This window comes from Tyto alba, unplaced genomic scaffold (genome assembly GCF_018691265.1).
Source record: "Tyto alba isolate M040663 unplaced genomic scaffold, T.alba_DEE_v4.0 Super-Scaffold_10, whole genome shotgun sequence".
In the NCBI taxonomy this organism is placed as follows: domain Eukaryota; kingdom Metazoa; phylum Chordata; class Aves; order Strigiformes; family Tytonidae; genus Tyto; species Tyto alba.
In genome coordinates, this window is record NW_024881262.1 from 12,043,178 (window position 1) to 12,062,632 (window position 19,455).

At 37.7% G+C, this 19,455-nt stretch overlaps 1 protein-coding gene across 3 annotated transcripts in view; it reads right to left on the reverse strand.

Annotated features, from left to right (window-relative positions):
- Positions 1–19,455, reverse strand: part of ARMC9 (armadillo repeat containing 9) — a 64,924-nt gene that overhangs the window by 31,950 nt on the left and 13,519 nt on the right. For 2 of the 3 annotated variants that reach the window (XM_042796013.1, XM_042796018.1), the window contains exons 8-12: positions 19,239–19,396; positions 17,198–17,296; positions 2,496–2,530; positions 1,195–1,306; positions 168–263 (exon numbers count right to left, since the gene is read on the reverse strand). In XM_042796013.1, coding sequence (XP_042651947.1) covers positions 168–263; positions 1,195–1,306; positions 2,496–2,530; positions 17,198–17,296; positions 19,239–19,396 — 500 coding nt within the window. Of the gene's footprint in view, positions 1–167; positions 264–1,194; positions 1,307–2,495; positions 2,531–9,972; positions 10,009–17,197; positions 17,297–19,238; positions 19,397–19,455 lie in introns of all 3 variants that reach the window. The other variant, XM_042796011.1, reaches the window with a different exon arrangement.

Genomic DNA, 19,455 nt, shown 5'->3' on the forward strand with positions numbered 1-19,455 from the left:
TCAACATTTGACAGCTGGGATGAAGAAGTTACATGTATCACATGATTTTGGCACTACTACTTTTTTCTTCCCCTTTCTAGAGTGTGATAAAATTTTCTGATCAGCACTTCACAGAAACAAATGCGCAGTATCCCACAGAAGTTGGAGGAAAGCCCTTTCCAGCTGACCTGACAACAGTTGCTGTGGCAATCTAGGAGGTCATTAGTGATGTAGGCTTGCAGGACAGTGTCTCTCTGTTCTCCAGGATATGATGTTGTCAAGCGCTAAAATAAATAACAATGTAAACAAACCAGTCAAATAAACCAATGGTAATGGGAATTGATAGTCACTGAAGATTTTAAAGGTGCTGATACCCCACAGCTGAGAAACCTTTTCTCATGGGGTGAAGGAATTCAACCTCAATGATCTAAAGGAAAGAGATGAAATGAAATGACTTCAGCTCAGCGATCCATTACAAAACTGTTACTTGGGAGCTGTTATCACTGTTCATACAGGAAGGATCCAGCATTACTTCCCATAAAGTTAAAAAGTCCTAATAGCTACAGATGTGTTGTTTTTCTAAAACATCTGAGACAGAGTACTAGTCTAGATGAACCACTGGTCAGACCTAATGGATGTTTTTTTCATGTGAAAGCGTACATTGAAGCTGGATCAGAATTCCACTATTATCATCTTTCACGTCTGTCACTTTGAACTCATCAGCTTCCTTTTCAGCAGGAAAATGTAACTTCCTGTTATCACCTTTAATTTTTCTGAAATATCATTATATGATCCGAGTCAACCAAAAGGTAGGCTCTTGTAGAATACCTTGATTATAAAGAAAAACTGGTGATTAGTCAGGTATTTCTTGGATACAGCAATATTTATATAAATCTAAAACAAGTCAATACATGGAAAAAGAAACTGTCTAAAACAACAATTTATTTGAAAAGACATCGGAAATTACTTCCACTGAAGATCCCAGGAATTCTTATCTCGCTTTCCTCAGATGAGGAGGACACTGCTACAAATAGATACCTACTGCCTGGGCTTTCTTCATCATCTCAAGAGCCTTAGCAAGCACCACTGACAAATAGAAAAGTTGCCTATAATGCTGAACTGATCACCAGAACAATCATCTTGCTCAGAAACGGATTTTAGTTCTGGATCCTCCAGAAGGGACCTATTTATTTCTATAGAGGCCCGCTCCCTTACCCAGCGCAGAGCCTGCAGTAAGAAGGCCTTGAGACGATCATTCCCTGTAATCAAATCTTTCTTCAGTTTCTCATAATCCAAAGAGGGCAACAGTGGCACATCCTGCATCTTCCTACAATGAAAACGGGAAAGACTTTCATCAAAACTCTCTCTCCTTTTTCAGTGCAGCTGGTGTTACTGAGGTGAGAAGAGACAAAACAGGAAGCCTACTTTAGGAAAAGAGCTTCCACATTTTTATATCTTGGCTACTTTTATTACCGTTACCATGTCAGAACAACAGACTTTTTATTTAAACTTGGATTTATTTTTTCACCATGCAGGCAGCTCATTTACCATCATAACTTGCAGACACTAAACTCTGACAACTAGCCAATTGTTGATCTGAAGTTTTTACTGGCACGAAACAGTACAGTAACATCTTTTTTTGCCCTGTGTAGACCACAAAGGCATAAGGGCAGCAGCTTGTGGCTCTTAGCACATGGTTATAAGCAGATGGAGTAACAAGCTGCAGCTCCAACTTCACCTCTAAGCCCTTATGGACACAGACATGTCTTCTCCAAGGCAAAGGTGGTAGGCTGAATGGATTTTTACAGGCTGGGCTATGATGGCTTAATGTAGGACTTAATAAGGGACCACTTTCCATGCACCAGTATTATCTTGCTATTTTGGGTTCTAACACTGCAATAAAAGTTTCCCTTAACAAAATTGCTTCCAGTCAATGCTTTAATATTTAAATATATTCCACTATTTTTTTTTACTCCTATTTTCCTATTCTACCACTTTTCAAAACAAATGTTATATGTATAATTGTTCCTTTAATTATCTTGTAAACAACAGAAGGATCAAAACAGCGTCTCAAAAATTTAAGCCTTCACATCAGACTTACCATATCTATTTGATTTTATAAGCCAAAATTTAAATCAGTCACAAAAAAAATTAAACTTGAAGCACCCAAAAATCCATGTTACTGATTTCCCCTTTTCCTGGATTTGTGAGAAGCAAACCACTTACAACAGAACCGTAATGTGCGGAAACAGTATAGAAAATACAGCAACCAACTCACAGGTGTAGAGTGGCAGATTTACTGGATTAGCAACATCCTGCTGAAATTAGGATGTCACTGAACTTGCTCAACAGAAGAATACAGATCACACAGTATTTGGATACAAAGTTCACTGAGATCAGAGGAAGCACACAGAAGAGGAATGATTCCCACTGGCAGACAACTGGCAGTGCACTGCAGTTTACAAACCCCTTCTCTTCTCTACAGATACAAATGAAGTTCATCAGTAAATACTTACACAGGGGCTAAAGATGCTCTTAACATTGTGGAAGCCTGGATCAGAGAAAGAAAAAAACAAAAGAAAAAAAAAGAAACCACAACAGATTAGTCCAAATTTCACACTAAAGTTACTAACAAGGTCCACAGTGAATTCTTTCACTGAGGTTCTGCAGTTCTTTTCCTATAAAACTTATGTTGCAAAATACAAACACAGCTAAAGAAAGAGAGGATTTCAGTGTTTATCTTTCTTTTTCCTTAAAGTGTTTCACAGGTAAAAACCTATTTTGTTATGTTCTGCCTATGTTATCTAGACTGTCATACTCCAAAAATTACTTACACTTGAAGCATTTTTAATAAGAAGAGTAGAAACTACCATCCCCAAACCACTGAGGAAGATGAAGAACTTGCTAAGCACTTTTACTGACTTCAAAAATTTTCATGCTTTAAAGTTGCAATGATATTTCACTGGACACCTAGCACATACTACTGCATCCAAATTTGCTATATTTCTTTGTTTCAACACTAATGTTACCAGAGTGATTGTTGCTACTAATACATACCTCTCTATATAACTATTAATATGTAAAAAAAAGACTATGTATTCTAGTATGGATAAAACTAATATGGAACAGCATGCCTTTTCTTAGTGTTTCTGCCTAGGATAAACTCACTTAAGCCCAAGTATTTCCTCTCTGATGCAGCGTGACACAGAGCATATGCAGGCACCACTGCTGAACAAGTCAAAATTTAAAAATACCAACACTACATAAAAGTTCCACATAGAAGTTGTCTGTTTCAGTAACTATTTTTTGCTGGAACTAATTGTAGGTGAGCCAAGAAGCAGCAATTCTGGCATAAGAGTGCTTCACACCATGCATTCTGATGTCAACTACATGCCATATTCGCAGAATATTCAGTGTCATCTCTTTGTGTTGATCTCCCTACTCCCTTTCTAAAAAAATCTCGCATTACCACTTATGCCTTTAAAACTGGCCTTCTAAGCTAGCCTCTTTCAATGGAGCTATATAATCGATGTCTATTGTCAGATTTAAAACTGAGGGATTTAGGAGACAAAAAGCATGAAATACCATAGAGAATATTGAATTACACCAGCTGACATATTCTAGAACATACTACCTCATGGGTATCCTTCGTAATACAAGGAACTGCTCTCTTAGATGTGAAATAAGCTTATACGCACATTGGAAAGCATTTTATATTACATTTAAGTCAATGAATGACTTGTACACAATAGACAATTAACAGGTCATACACTTCAAACTAACCTGTCTTGACAGCAATTCTCAAATCATAGTTTGTTTTACACAATAGAAAAGTCCTTCTAAGTATCATATCTACCTAAACTGTTTTCCCCTCATTTATCTGTATTAATTTTCCTTAGCATTTTTGATAAGCACCAAAAGTTAACTTTTGATAAACAAAACTTTTTTCCCAGGCAAAACCTATCATCTGGTGGCTGAGTGCGCAATGAAATCACAAATCATGTTTGTTACCTTACTCAACACCATTATCCATTAAAGGAAATGGGGAAGAAAGTGACTATAGTATATTAAAGCAAAATAAATAACAGCCCTTGCAGATGAGAAGGTGAGACAAAGAAAAGTAGTGAGAAAAGAAAAAGAGCAGGTCACTAAGAATAAATAGATGTATATAAAAGCTCTCTGCTGCTCAGTAAAGTCCTTTTTACCCACCACTTCTTTGCTACCTTAGAAAGAAAAACATGTGTTCCAACCAAAATCTAACTAAAAGATATATAATTGGTAAAGATACATGCATCACCCTTACACACAAATAATACTATTTGGCAAGTTTAAGATTTTGCAGGCTTTTATAAATTTAAAACTACAGAAACTTCAATTGGAAAAACATTCAGAATTTTAAAAATCAATCAGATCAAGCAGTACAAAGGCCTATTAATTCCCAAATCTCTTTTTTAAGCCAGCAGATGGAGCACAGCAAAGCATTTAGTATGGCTTGGCTCTGTAGTCTACCTACACCAAAAAGGCACCACACTGTGAGGCAGACCCTACACTGGAGCTCGGAGGGCTGGACCACCGAGATGGAGAACTTCCTTGTCCAGCACTCACTTTTCTGATCAGACCCAAGTTTACCAGTCTAGAACCTGCACAGGAGGAAGGAAGCTCTCTCAGGGAAGCAATAAGGATATAGTTCATATTACGTCAGGTTCAATGAGGCAAAACAGTGAAAAGTTTTTCAGGGTTAGCTCCACTGCACCTTCATTTCTGCATCTGACTGAATACGGTCAGCACCACTGACAGGCAGAAGGAATGCAACCACGTCACAGGCAGAGATTTCCTTTCTTCACCTTCACCCACGTGACTGCGCTTAGTCATAAATAAACTAATCTGTATTCATCCAGTATGGCACAGTAAGACATTGGCTTGGGTCTCGGGAGATATGCTTCTAGTCCTGACTCTGCTACCAACTGCAGACAGAATTTAAACATACCATTTGACATCTCTGGGCCTTGATTTTTCTCACCTAGAAGGCAGATACAGTCATCACTCTCTCGAATAAGTTGTTTTTTAAGATCTACCAGTGAATGACAGTGTGCAAGAGCTAAAAATCATTATTTTGCAAATAAACAATCGAATGCTTATGGCACAACTACCACAAACAGAAAACTAACAGATTTAGTGTTTGATTATGACAGAGTAATTCTGCAAAGTAAGTTAACAACAGCTGATACAGTATAGTAATAACTCTGGTACAAGTATTTTCCTCTTGAAATTTATTTGGGCCTCTGTTTTAAGCAATTTTATGAGAATAAGAATTCCAGTAAAATACTGCTAGGGCATTTTTTGGCTGTTACACAGTTCAACAGCTCTCCTGTGGCTCGTAGGGCTGTGATTTCAGGGTCTGCACTACTTTGGGTCAGACAGCTGAGGCACCTGGTGAAGCACACAGCCACGCAGTGTGCTGAGGGACAGCAACATACACTCTCCATCTATTGCTAAATGGGTCTGAAGAGATTTTCAGTCAGTTTAATTTTTAAACAAGTGATCTAAATACAGTACCACTAAGTGCTGATCATTCAATTTAACATCCAGGCTATCTCTCACCACAGACTCTCAACTTCGCATCTTTTTATCCTTGTCGTTAAAGAGGAAAGACATGGGGCACCCCAGTCCCTCAGAGCCTTTCTATAACCTGCCAGCCTTCCTCCTCCTCATACCTTGGCCTCTTCAGCTCTCACCCCCAGACTGGCCAACACCACCTCTGCACCCATTCCTTGGCTGCTTTCGCCGCCTCCTGCAGCAGCAGCAGCAAGGGATGCCTGTCCCTGCACAGAGCTTGAGCTCACACCCTTGACAGGCTGTAGAAGTTTGTACCAAGCCCCAAGCCTCATTTTTAATGCTGGCAGACTTGATGAGTTGGAAGCAGCAGTCTTGGTAATAGGAAGCTCTGGATTATGGACTCAGGTGGACATTAAGCCTGGGGAATACAACCCATACTCTGCTGAAAATTTCATGGCTTCCTTCACATAAACATTTCCAATTAAAAAAGCAAAATACAGATCCATCCTAACATTTCATTTTAACTTGGCTTAATACTCTTATTCCTTAAGCAGAGTGCTCTTCTCCACCTCACAAAGTGCCTTGTCCCACACAAGCAGGGAAGGGTAAATGTGCATTATGAATTCCCTAGCAGGCAGCCCACCAAAGCAAATACACTTTGGCCTCAGCACCTCCTTTCACATTTCACTAGGTAGTACTTGTTTGTTTGTTTGTTTCTGTTTCTCATCTTTGGTACGGATCTGAGATGTCTCAATCTCAGGATATTTACAGACTTAAATATCTTTACATAACCTAACCCTGAAAAGCTGTGGTAAGCTCTATTTCTCGACTTGCACATTAGCTTTAACAAAAGGAAAACCACACCTCAAATACAGTTGGGTCCTAAAAATCAGCTCTTCGGCACATCAGCACACTTACTTCATTTAAAACACATAATCTACCCAGTGGAAAAAGGTCATCGTCTTCACCATTATCTCTGTAGCTCCAAAGCAAGCTTCTACATGCATTACTTCTGGCAGGGTTGCCAGCTGAATCAGTCTTCAACACTCTCACCACACTGCTACCGCGGAAAGCAAAAGCAAGAGATTCTTGGGAAGAAAAACCTGCCCTAGCACCAAATGAATAACAAAACTCTTTTTAAGTTCTTTGCAAAACTTCAGTCATATGCTTTTAACAATGGACTTCTATGTTGCAGATACATGTAAAAACACAAAGCCTTTTAAAATTATTTTTAGGAACAAAGGGAGACATTTAACTGAGGAAAAAGTTAATATTAAAGTCTGGAAGTGGGCAGAACAGAGCCCACTTCAGCCTTTTGGTTTCTTGATACTCATAGATCCATTCTTCTCTTTCCTGGTGTTCATTCTCAAATCTAAACGCTGAACTGATTCCTGTCGGTTCTGTGGCAATAGTGCAAAAACTCCAACTGTGCTGTGTTTTTGACAGAGAGTATTTGGATGCTGGAAATTTGGGACTTATTCATAACAGCTGTTTTTAAATAATTGGACAAGAGCAAGTAAAATCACTAGCAATGTCCATTCGTAGCTCTCAAAGCACTCTATAGAAAGTAAATTCTTAATATTCTTATGAGGTTAGTAGAAATATTACGATCTTCATCTCCAGGTGATGAATCCAAGGCCACAGACTGAAAGGCAAAAGAGAGTCAAAGGTGCTGCTGACAGGTATCTTCATTACACATCCATCATGTCAACCATCAGATGATGCCCCACAAAGCCAAGTCTCCATTGCTCCTCTTTACTACCAGTTTTCTTATATCAAAAAGCATGTATTTCCTCAGCATTTTCTGCCAAGCCCTTTCCCCAGTCTTACCTTTCCTGGAACAGGTTAAATATTAATTCAACCTTTTAAGTAACAGTATTCCTTAAAATGCCAATAAATGAAAGAGTGTGAAGAACATGGGATGTACATGACTCATCTGCAATACATGACTCCCAGCATTCATGGACTTAATCTTGAACAAAATACTTTTCATGAAAACCTCTCCTGAGACAGAATCATTTGTCATAATTGAAACACATGCAGAAACTAGGTGTCTTTAGGAAAGGAAAAGAAATAAACAAAAGAAACAACAGCCCAAGCATAGCTCATTCCAGTAGAATCATGACTTATCTTTGTGTTGGTTCTTGCCAAAGCCAAACCAGGTGCCATATTAAGTCAAATAACTGTCACAATTCTGTGGCAGATTAGCCACAGATGGCAGCCCTTCATTTTTGAACAAAGTGAGGCATGAATACGAACAGCATGGAATAAAACAAAAAAGTTCAAAGGGAAAAAAAAAACAAAAATCAGTATTTATAAAAGAAAACAGATGCATTTCATGTGCATGCCAAAACCACAACTGATTTTATCAAATACTGTAGCTCTGTATTCAAATCAACTCCACTCTGCTATTTGATGTATATATTCATAATATGCCTTAATAGCCTATGAAGGCTAGTTGAAAGCCAGATTCTGTCCTGTTACCACTCTGAAAATTCACTCTAAGAATTCAGTGTATAATCAATGCAGATTCAGAATTAATAATCAAAGATACGTGATGAGTATGTGAAGAGTAAAACCAAAGTTTGAGTGAACTTGTACATATCACTAGAACTCAAAAATTTATGTTGAGCTCATTTGTTATACATTAATGACAAGACTCCTACATGCAGCCTTGGATGGAGTAGGCTTCGAGCTTGTGTAACCTGGCAGGTCTACTGGGGCTATGCAAATTTATTTCATAAGAAGATCTGCAAATGTTTTTAATTTTTTCTTATTTATACTAGATATGCTGTTATGAAAACTTCCCACTTGCCATATAAAACAGGCTCTCCAAGACACCTGAAGGGTACATACAGAAAGTCACACTATAATACTACGTGATAATGCAATGACAAGACAAAATGTCAGAAAAAAGTATAAAATACTATATATTAGCAGTGAGGGGAGGCTGAAAGCTATCTACGTATTCAAGGAATACGTCAGACTTAGAGTCAGATAGCTTTAGAAAAATTTTATAAGCAACTCTGTGTTGTAAGTTACTACATTCTACATCATATAAAGTTACACTCAACTAAGGTTACATGTATAAGGGCAAAACTTCTTTAGCAAAGATCATTTAATTCATAATTGCTCATTTGCAATCAACTTTTCTCAATCTCAAACCAGACCATGAGCGGGAATCAAATGCTAAGCATCAAGCAAAAGGTGCCCATTATGACCATTCACATCATCAGCATGAACAGGCTGATTAATACAGGTGGTCTTTTAACACAGGTGAATGTGGATAGTATTCTCTACATCAGGATAAGAAGCAGCACATAAGGAATAGTCCATTACATTCAATAATTCTATAACTATTTCTCAAAAGAAAATGTTGTTTTAAGTGGGCAGTTGAGTGCCCATGGGAGTTACTGTAATTCCACGTGATGAATACATTTGAAAGAAAGTAGTTTTTCTTGAAAGTGGAAATCTCATTTTACCCAAAGAAAGTGATAAAAATATAAACATGGATTATCTGAAATACAGGTATTATTTGAAATATATTATATATTCTATAATACATTCTATATTCTAGATATTCTACAATGTATTCTATATTATAGAATCTATATTCTATAGAATTATTTGAAATATAGATTTGGATTATGGGATACTGACTGACATTTTTCAGAATTAGTGCCAATCACCCCTATGAATTGATTACATACCCAGTTACTTAGAAGTAGACTCATTTCCTCTCTTTCCAAAGAATGCACTGACTATGGGCAAAATTAGATACTTATGGTGTACTTGTAATATTGCCAGAATACAAAGTTCCATCTGGGTTACAGAAGTCATAGGCAGTACACAGAATACTGTTTTGCTTTTTCAGTTTTCAATGAAAAAGGATCCATTTTAATTGTATGAAATAATTTTATAATCTTTACTACAGAAAATAAGTTTCACTTTAGAAATTAAAAATACAAATATGTAAAATACAACGCACCTCTGAAGAGCACAACTCAATTTGCTGTATTATCTTAAGCAATAATATTTATATGCTTTGTCAAAGGTTTGTGTGATCAGATGGTGTTGGCTCATTTTAGAGACATTGTATGCTATATACACTGATGTTCATGTGGAAGAAACAATTGCTTTCTGCATGCTATAAGAAGCTGTGTTTCATGTAAAAGTGGACAAAGCTGCTCTTTTGTTGACATGCTGTGTTATGTGTATTATAAAGCCATAAGGTTACAAAGAACTTCACTTCTGTTCTCCATGCAGAAATTCCAAGCACAATTTTGCACATTTTTTGGCTCTTCATAAACCATACAGTTAATGTCATGACAAGTTAAAATGCATGGAAAATTGTTACACATTGTGAAATGAAAGGAAATAGAGACTGTGACAGACTGAGCAGGCAATGTGAAAGGATATAAAGATATAGACACTTACATATCCGTCATCACAAGGGCTCATAGAGTAATATCCCTTTATGGGCAAACAGGCACACATTAAAATAAAGAAGATTAAAAAAAATAAGTTAACAGAAACAAATTACAGAGAAATGTACAGTTCTAAAAAAACAACAAATCAAAATTAGCTAAAAATAAACAGACTATCACCTTTGAAAATAAAAGTATAAGCACCTTCTCCCAATGCACATACTTGTATGTTTTAGGACTGAAATCAATGTATGCCTCTTGCGATATATTTACATTACAAGTTCTTCTTTCAACACCTGGCAAACATATCTAGTCTGCACATTATTCCATTGTAACTGTCAGAACAGCTACTGACACATTTATGTGAATATGTCTTCTATTGTTCATTACACTGAAGCAGCTAAGAGAGAGATACCAATGAACACAGTATTGATCAGAGGACTTCAGCTTCTGAGAAAGCAGCTGCAAGTATTCTCCATACTTGCATTGATTAGAGTTTCTCACCAGCACATAATGAAAACTGAGAGAGACAATTTAACATGTTTCAGCAATGTTATCAATTCCTCATCCCAAAAGGCTCCAAGAATAAATTAAGAAAAAGTCTCTGGAAGGAAACCTAAGAGTTAGTTACTAAAATAAAAAATGGTGATAATTCATGGTTTGGGTAGTTTAGTACAAAATATGCCATGTTCTCTTTAATTAGACTAAAATATTTAACTTAGAACAGCTTTGTATCTAAAAAGAACAGCTTTAATTCCAAATAAAAGTACACCGTTCAGCACAATGAAATAAGAACAATGCTAATTATTCTGCTCCTAAGTCTTTTTGTGCAAACCTGCCAATACTTACTTTAGAGGATATATTTGTGCAGATGAACAAGCACATAAGCACTGTTTTTAGCAGATTCCTCTTTAACATACATATACAGAAGGTATAAGAAACTTACCACTCTTCGCTGTGAGCAGAAAATAAAAGTTCTTACTATTCTTTAACTGATTTTAAAAATATGACATTAGTATTTTTATTACCATCACACTGAAAATTCCCTGATATGAATGAGTATTTTAACTTTCATGGTACTACACACACATACAGACAGTTCCTGGTGAAGGCATTTTTAAATTAAATCTAAGACAAAGGACAACATCGATAGAGACCAGTGAGCAAAGAAACCAGAAGATAACCTGTACCATGATGAGAGGACACTTCAACACGTGCATGACCTGAGCCAGTGAAAATGTATGTAGGCATCAAGACAAAAATGATACTAAAGTAAAGTTTCAACCTGGGCTATTTATGATTTGAGGACAACAACAGGGAAGTTTGTGGAAGCCCCTACTGATGGCAACACCTTTACCTTTACAGATGAGGAATTTACGCAAAAAAAAAAAAAACCTGCCCAAGTTGCTGCAGGTCATTGTATCACCTGCAGCAACTTGTGAAAAAGGCATTATATACTGTATCAACAGCAAACAAGAACTCTTTGCTTACATAAAGAGGTAGGCTTGTTTCTTCATTACCATATGTAAGTGGTAACATGTAAGAAGCATCCTATGGACAGGGATGGAAAAGACTGATATACCTGATCCTAAGAAAAGCTTGCTTAGCATAAATGCGGTTTGCTGTAATGTGCCTATTATTTTTAAATGAAATAGCATAGGTCCAACATAATGCTGAGTGAATCCACTCTGAATGGTTCAGAGTAATAAAAAAAAAAAAACCAAACAAACAAAAAAAATTTCTGTTAGCCTGTCTCTTAGGTTTCCTGTGGTCTGGTGCAGAAAACTTTCACAAGTAAGAAAGAGAATACCTGCCACCAACTATTACAGCTTGATGGCACATTCACATTTGCAGTTAAAAAAAAGATTTTTTTCCACAGCTTCAAGTTGTGCCAAGAGACCTAAAACCTGCAAGGCACATTAATTCACCTGATTATAGCTACAGGTAAATATAATCAGACTGAACAGCAGTAAAAATATGATGGGCATTTATTTTATTCCATGACACAGATGCAATATATGCAAACAACTATACAGTCACAAAGATTCTCCAGTGGTTAACACACATCTTGACTATTGGCAGAAACTGCCCTTCAGAAGAAGCAGTTCCTGTTTTCCCTTATAATCCAAAATTTAGAGAATCTGATTACATTGTCTCTAAATCCAAAAAATTCCAGGAAGGTGTACATCTTACTTGAATCAGAAAAGCTCTTTATGGGTTTAAGACTTGAGCCGATGCTACTTTCGATGGGGAGTGAATGTGCAACACCTTAGTGACAAAGAACTGGAACCCTCTTTGCTTCATGATGTTTGTTAAACAGAAAATTGCAAACGAAAATTTAAATGAATGTTTCCTCAGCTTGTCAGGCCTGGTACTCTGACCTCCTATTCTTAGATCCAGACCTTCTGCTCTGGTAATTCTCTCAGGCTTCTTATCTCCCAATTCAGAACCACGCATGTCAAATGACATGATGGAAGACGGTGATAACATTCAAGTACAGCTAGGAAAAAAGCCTTTTGGCTTTAGAGAAGCCTTGGAAACATCTCCCAACTGTCAAACAGTAGTGTGGCCTCTCTCCCACTACATGCAGCAGATTCATCCTGTTAATGGATTGTAGATCAGGTTCACAAACTGATCCAGGAGGTCACAGAGCTGGCAAGAGGCATGAAGTTGCTCTGGAAAAGAATGACATCCAAGCCAGCTTACCAGAGAGCACAAAGCAACAGCCAACACCAGAAGCCCTTGCTAAGTAAGATTTCATGGGTATGATTACACTGGGAAAGTCTTTTGGTTAACAGACATCATCGCTTCTGGTAAAGCCAGTTTGGTAAGAAAGACTTGTTCTGGGATTTGTCCACCCGATAGGAATTTCTTCCAGTATGAAAGGACAGGCCTTCAGCCACAGTGGGGGGCAAATCAGGAAGCTGATGTTTGTACAACAACAGCACACATTTGTGACACATGCTACCTTTATTGTCATTTCAAAGCCAAGGACCTCAGAGCTTTATATTACACAATACTACTTAGCTGACATTAAAAACTAAGCAGAGTACAATGCACTGGGAACAAAATCAAATTTGCATACAAATAATGCCACCAAGGATATAATCCAAGGCATACTCTTTAATTTCCTTGGGCAATACTTCATTTTGGTTACAGCACTTGTAATAGTCTTCCTTCCCAGTATAACTTAAAACAACCAGTGTAGCGTAGCTGATTTAACAAGATATACTGTAGAGCTCAAGTACACATCCCAAAGAATTAAGCAGCTTTAACATTTTCTGCTCTTAGAACCTGTTCCCAAAGCTGGATTGTCCTGATTTGTGCCAATACAGCTGACTAGGAACTCAAGCACCTCCTCTTTCCAAACTATGTAATGCACATCCACTCACCCCCTAAGTAAAAGTGGTAGAAATTTAAGGCTGCATGTCAGTACAACAACAAAGTAGTTTCCTTACTCATGATTTTCTTTTCTACTCATGTATTTAGATAATGATTCACTAAAACTAATTCATTTAAGGGTCTGGTCCTGACATCAACAATGTGAGATAGGGTCAAATCCTGAATACTCAAGGCGAAGTGGGGAATAAAACCCCACCAAACCACCATATTTAATGCCTGCCAAAACTCCTTAGACATTGACTTTTTTTTTAAAAAAAATCTCTCACTTATCTTGCCTATATAGTGACCTAATGGTAAGGATGAGTGAATGAGCTGCCCCTCTGCTAGACTTTTCCCTCTGTAGTTATATAGGTGACTGTCCCTTACAGCAGAAGTTTTGTGAAATGAAGTAGCTGGAAAGACCACACTCTAGTGTCTCTAATTAGTTATGAGCAAAAAGTGAAGGGACCTTCCAACACAAATCCAGCACAGATGTTGCAAACTCATGCTACTACTTAGTCTAGGTCACGGTGCCTCCAGCTTTATTCCAAAACTTATGCAAAAACCTGAAACCACTTAAGGATAGAACAATAACATCTAAGCGTATAACAATGAGGTATTTAGAATCCTTGAAGAAAAAGTAATGGGATGCCTTAGTGGCCAGTGGCACTAGTCAGAATTTGGTTTTTAGTCTATCTCATCTGGCTTCCTGGATCAACACAGTCAGGGAGTGGTTAGAAGTATTTTGGGATGATGAGGAAGGAGTCTCAGTTTTCTTCTCAGAAAATCAGCTATATATATAATTTTTCTTCTTACACTTATTTGTGTTTCTAGATGTTTGCTATTCCTGTATAAAACCAGAACACTATACATGAGAAATAAAAAAAAAAAATATGATCAATTGAGTGTGGATAAGAGAATAAGATGAGGAAACCTGGTTATGATGCAGTGAAGGTCTACAAGAAGAAGACGACTGTGATTAGCCTTCCAAAACTTCGCTAATGCCTCAGACAGCTTGAGTGTGTGGGTCTACTTATAGAAACAACATTACATTTCAACCATGGTAGCTACTATAAACTCACTGTCAAGGAGTGACCCAAACCAGTTGAGAAACCTGTAATCTGAATAGTCTAAGTGCTATAGCTGTCCTGGTCCTTCACTAGAGAATTTTGCTGGCACAGCAACTACCTCAAATAGTGTGGGTAAAGGAGCCCTAAAGTGACACAGAAATAGTTTTACTAGTAAGGCCTAGTTTAAAAATAGATAGAACTGTGCCAGAAGAACATAGCTTTACTCAGCTTAAGCTTGCTAATTTGGGACAGAAGGGAGGTAAAAATCTGCTTCCCCAAGGGAAAAAAATCCACCATCACCAAATCCTCTTTCTGTCACCTATCTACATAGCTGGAGACTGTGCTAAAGCGGCCACAGTGGCATAAATATAGTGGCAAAGGCACTTTCAGAGCAGAAATGCTTTTAGAGAAGCAGGAGTAAATAAACATGATGCATAAAATCTACAGTCATTTCACAGTTAGGCATTATTTAGTAGAAGGAAACAGAGAAAGTATGGCTACAAGAGATTTTGAATGGTCACCTAATTTGTCCTGGAGGAACAGCCAAACATCAACCATTCCTCATAAATGTTAACCGTTTGTTTACCTTGGTCTTAAAATCCTTCAGTGACAGAGATTCTGGCTGAAATACTGTGCTTATATACTGCTGCTTACCCACTTCTTCAATGATCACTTATTGTTCTCAAAACTCTTAAGTCTTTTTTCATAGAGAAGGAAGCAGATGTCTATACCTAAAGGCTAAAATGTACAAGGACAGATGTTTATGCTAAAATATCATATGTGAGAGGGGTACAGAAAGACATATCCAGTCTAGCAATAATCTACCCAGCTTGTATCAGTGAAGACACAGCTTCAGCCACTTCTGCACTTTCTGCAGAAAAAATCAGCACATTGCATAAGGATGACACTCTGCTGTCTTCCCCCTTCCTGACAGTGTTCAAGAGATCAGAAGATCAATTTATGACAGAAAGAAAAAAAAATAGTAAGAGTGAAAGCCTGTGCAAAATGGAGCACCTTGAAATCACGGGAGAAAAAGAGAAGCCTTGATGCAAGCAGAGAGCAGGAACAGATAGAAGAGGGCATGTGGCTGTACAGATTGGATGATCTCAGTACAGGGAAGGGGAGCTGGGAGATACACACAACCCCCAACATCAGATGGCAAAAATGCAGAAGACTACTGGGGTACGTAAAGCATTATCTCAGAAAGCCATTGGCAGGGAAAGAGGGAAGACTCCTTAAAATTGTTGGTTAGAAGATGGGGAGGAAGGTACATTATGGGGTAGAAGATGGCATAACCATGCACCATGGACATAGTGTAAATCTGAGGAGAGAGGAGTTACAGACAGCCCCTAATGTTGAGGTAGCAGACAAACAGTGATCCTGGTTCCTTCCTGAAACCCTGGGATATGCAGCCTGTAAAAGCTGCTAAGAGTGGACCTCCGAAATACATGGCAAGCCAGAGAAAGGAGTTCTAAACAAGGAAGTGAGGACATTTAAAACAGCTTGAAGAGCAATGAGGAATAATATTTCTATCTGAAAATATTAGCACATAGAAAAGGGAACATTTTTATTATCTCCTCATCTTTCTGTAACAGATTTTCAAGAGGAACAAAATGTACCCATAGCATCACTGTTATTAAAAACCTTTGCTAGAACAAGTAGCAAGAATCTTATTTTCTTCTGCTTTTCCTCTGATACTTCACAAAGCTTTCCTACTACAAAGTTATACGTGAATGCCTGCCATAGCAAAAACAGTAAGCAGTTCATGACTTTGGCTTGTCTTTGTGAAGCAGTGGCACATAATATTTCAATACTAAAATGTTTTAATGTTAACGCTTAATTGAAAAATTTGAACAAGCCAGGTATTAAGAAAGGTTGTACTGCTAAACAGATCTTACACTATAATTAAATCATTTAAAATTTCACACCACCAGGCACAGTTTCACAGACACTAAAAACTATCCTAAGCTGGTTCTGTTGTTGAAAAAAAAAAAAGTTCACTTCTCATTTAGGCAGAAGAGATTGAGCAGAACATTAATGGGCACAAGCAGCTAGGTATACTACAGCATCTGAAAAGAAACAAGAGGCCTGTGAAGTGGGAAGAAAAATACCCTAGGTATCAATAAGATCAATGATCCTTAGATACAGGGTTAAAGCCCACCATGGAAATCAACGAATTGACTTAGATGTATCATCTGACAACTAGCTCTTAAGAAAAAGGGAAGTCCTCCCTTCCTCCTCTTTTCCCCATTTATTCTCATGATCCTGTCTGATGCTTCTCCTTTAGCCGGGTAAGCCAATTTGCTCTAGGGTTATAGGAGCATCACTGACAGCAGAAAGGAACACAGAATGTGTCCAGAGCTGAGCAACACCACCACCCCTTTTTAGCTAAATTAAATTGACTAAGATGTCCCATCAAACTACACTCAGGACATCATTAGCTTTAGGGTTTTTGGTTTTGGTTTTGTGCTTTGTTTTTTTTTTTTTTTTGGTTGTTGTTTTGTTTTTTTGTTGTTTTTTAAATTCAGTTAGCATTTTAACAGACACACAGCTTATTGTTATCATAACAACAAGATTAATCATACTTATGCAGCTATGACTGTGTAACCATGTAATTCACCAGCATTTGAATCAGCAAAACCTTATGTATTGCCACATTCTTATCCAAGCTTGGACACACTATGTTTTGTCTTTACTACCTCACATTTGTTGTTCAATATGCAGCTTAAAGTAGAATTTTCTTTTGAGATAGTTACTGTAAAAAAACCAAACATTAATACTTACAGTTCCAGGCCTTGTGAAGTCAATACTATGCGCTACACTTTGTCTCATCTGATTGCTAAACAAGCGAACACAAACACTTTGAAGATACTCTGGTGTGATCTAAAAATTAGGAAACATAATGAGAGAACAGGATTATATAAAACTCACATTTTCTACCAGACAAGTGTATCTATACTAAAGGTTGTGTTTTGGGTTTTTTTAAAGAGGGCACGATATCACGCACCTGAGACTCATCAATGCAAGCACAAGGCAAGCAGGGCAACTACAGTTCTGTTCAAAAATTAAGGAAACTGTAAACTCTCTTCCATCTGGGAATAGTTATGCTATTCACAAGACTAATGCTAAACACTTTCAGAGAGTCTACAAGAAAAACAGAATTTGTCACACTTATGTTTGCATACAGATCTTCCTCAAAAGGTAAGCTGTCCAAAAGTAAGTATGAAGCAGTTTTGTGCTTTAGACAGTGCTTTAAACATATGCTGATGTGTTATCTAGCTAAAGAGCAGAACTTACACAACTGTCTTGTACAATGGAGAGAATAAATATGAATTACACAGTACAGCACTTCGTATTTCAGTGCAAAACATCTCAGTGGGGTTTTTTTTGGTTTTGTTTTTTTGTTTGTTTGGTTGGTTGGTTGGGTTTTTCTGTTTGTTTGGGGTTTTTTTGTTGTTGTTTTTGTTTTTTTTTTTTTCCCCTGGGAAACATACACCACAATAGAACTGCTTAATCTCAGAACAGTTCTTAGCTTCCGCAGAAAAGAGACAAGAGGACTGGGATTATAGAAATGCAAATGGGGACAATTCTGATATTCTTAGACCTATAGTGAGACAACAAAACCCTTAAAATTCAGAATGCTGTAACTTCAACACAATATTACTCAGTACCCAACTCCACTTTGGATTCAGAAATGACAGAAACCAAGTTTTATAATGAAAGAGCACCCTCAGCTGGACACACTTGAGAAGGACCAAATGACTGCCCAGCACAAGGCTTGGAATGAAAATTAAACAAGCATCCGCAACAAAAGATAACCAGTGCCTGGTTCCTCCAGCACAGAAGGTAAGAGGATATCACCTTGGAGAGCAGTGAAGTGTGAAATGGGTGGCAGCAAATGAACTTGTTTCTTATTGTTATTGAAGCTCATGTGAGCAGAAACCTTTCCTAATCAGCTGTAAAGCAAAATCCACACCTACAGGCAAATTCTTCCCTGCAGCAATGACGTGAGCAGACAGTGGTCCCAGATGCAGTGTAACAAACTACAAGATGTTCATGCTGATGACAGGAGGATGGTATATACTGACTTTTCAGCAGGCAGCACAGGAACTCTAGGTCATTTTCCCTGCTAACAATTCACAGCTCCTTTAAAAGCAGCTAGAGGCCACTAACATCTGCCACAAGAATAATCTTCTATGGTACAAAGGCATGCTAGCAAAGAATACAACACAAAAGATGAAGCATAAAATCATCTTTGTATAAAAAATACCCATGAGAAAGTTGTACCTTCTCCAGTCATATACGTGTGGCCCACTTCACACAGTGAATAACTCATTCAGTCTTACCCTAGTTCGCTTTACCAATTAAATTAACAAATGCAGCTTAATAGAACAGAGAGGAAAGCTTTTCCTCACCAAAATTTTGGATGAGAAGATTGCCTCTACCACAGTGTTAACTTAAAACAGACCTGGCAGTTTAAAATCTATAGGAACCTCTGACAGGCTGGATTGCAGTCAGTAATCACAGAAATGCCCTCTAATTACTGCTGACGCCAAAGCTCAAAAGGGGACTCTGACGAGATCTGATGTGTCTTGTGAGATGGTGATAGTTTCTTCAAAATTTCTGAGCCAGCACAGTTTAACCCATCTTCTGCACTACTTTTATCCTAGTACACAGGGGCAATCGAAGAATCATCCAAAGAGCTGTTTCACTAGTAAAGAGACGCAGTACTTACAGAAATGCTCAAACTACAAAGCTTAAATCACATTTTAGTGGCATTCTCTCTCCATTTTCTGGGGGTGGGGAAATCTGAGTCATCTCTTACCATCTTGCCATTGACTGTGGCCTCCAAGGAATCCACCAGCTCTGCAGTGACTCCAATGAGATTATGGTAGTCTGCCTGCATTTTGTTAAATCGTTTCAGGTACGTCATGGTTCTCTGCTCAGATTCCACTAACTGTTGATGAAGACGTTGCAACATTTCTGTCAAGAGAATAATAAAAAGAAATAGCATCACAGCATTTCTTCTGCTTGGAAGGGAC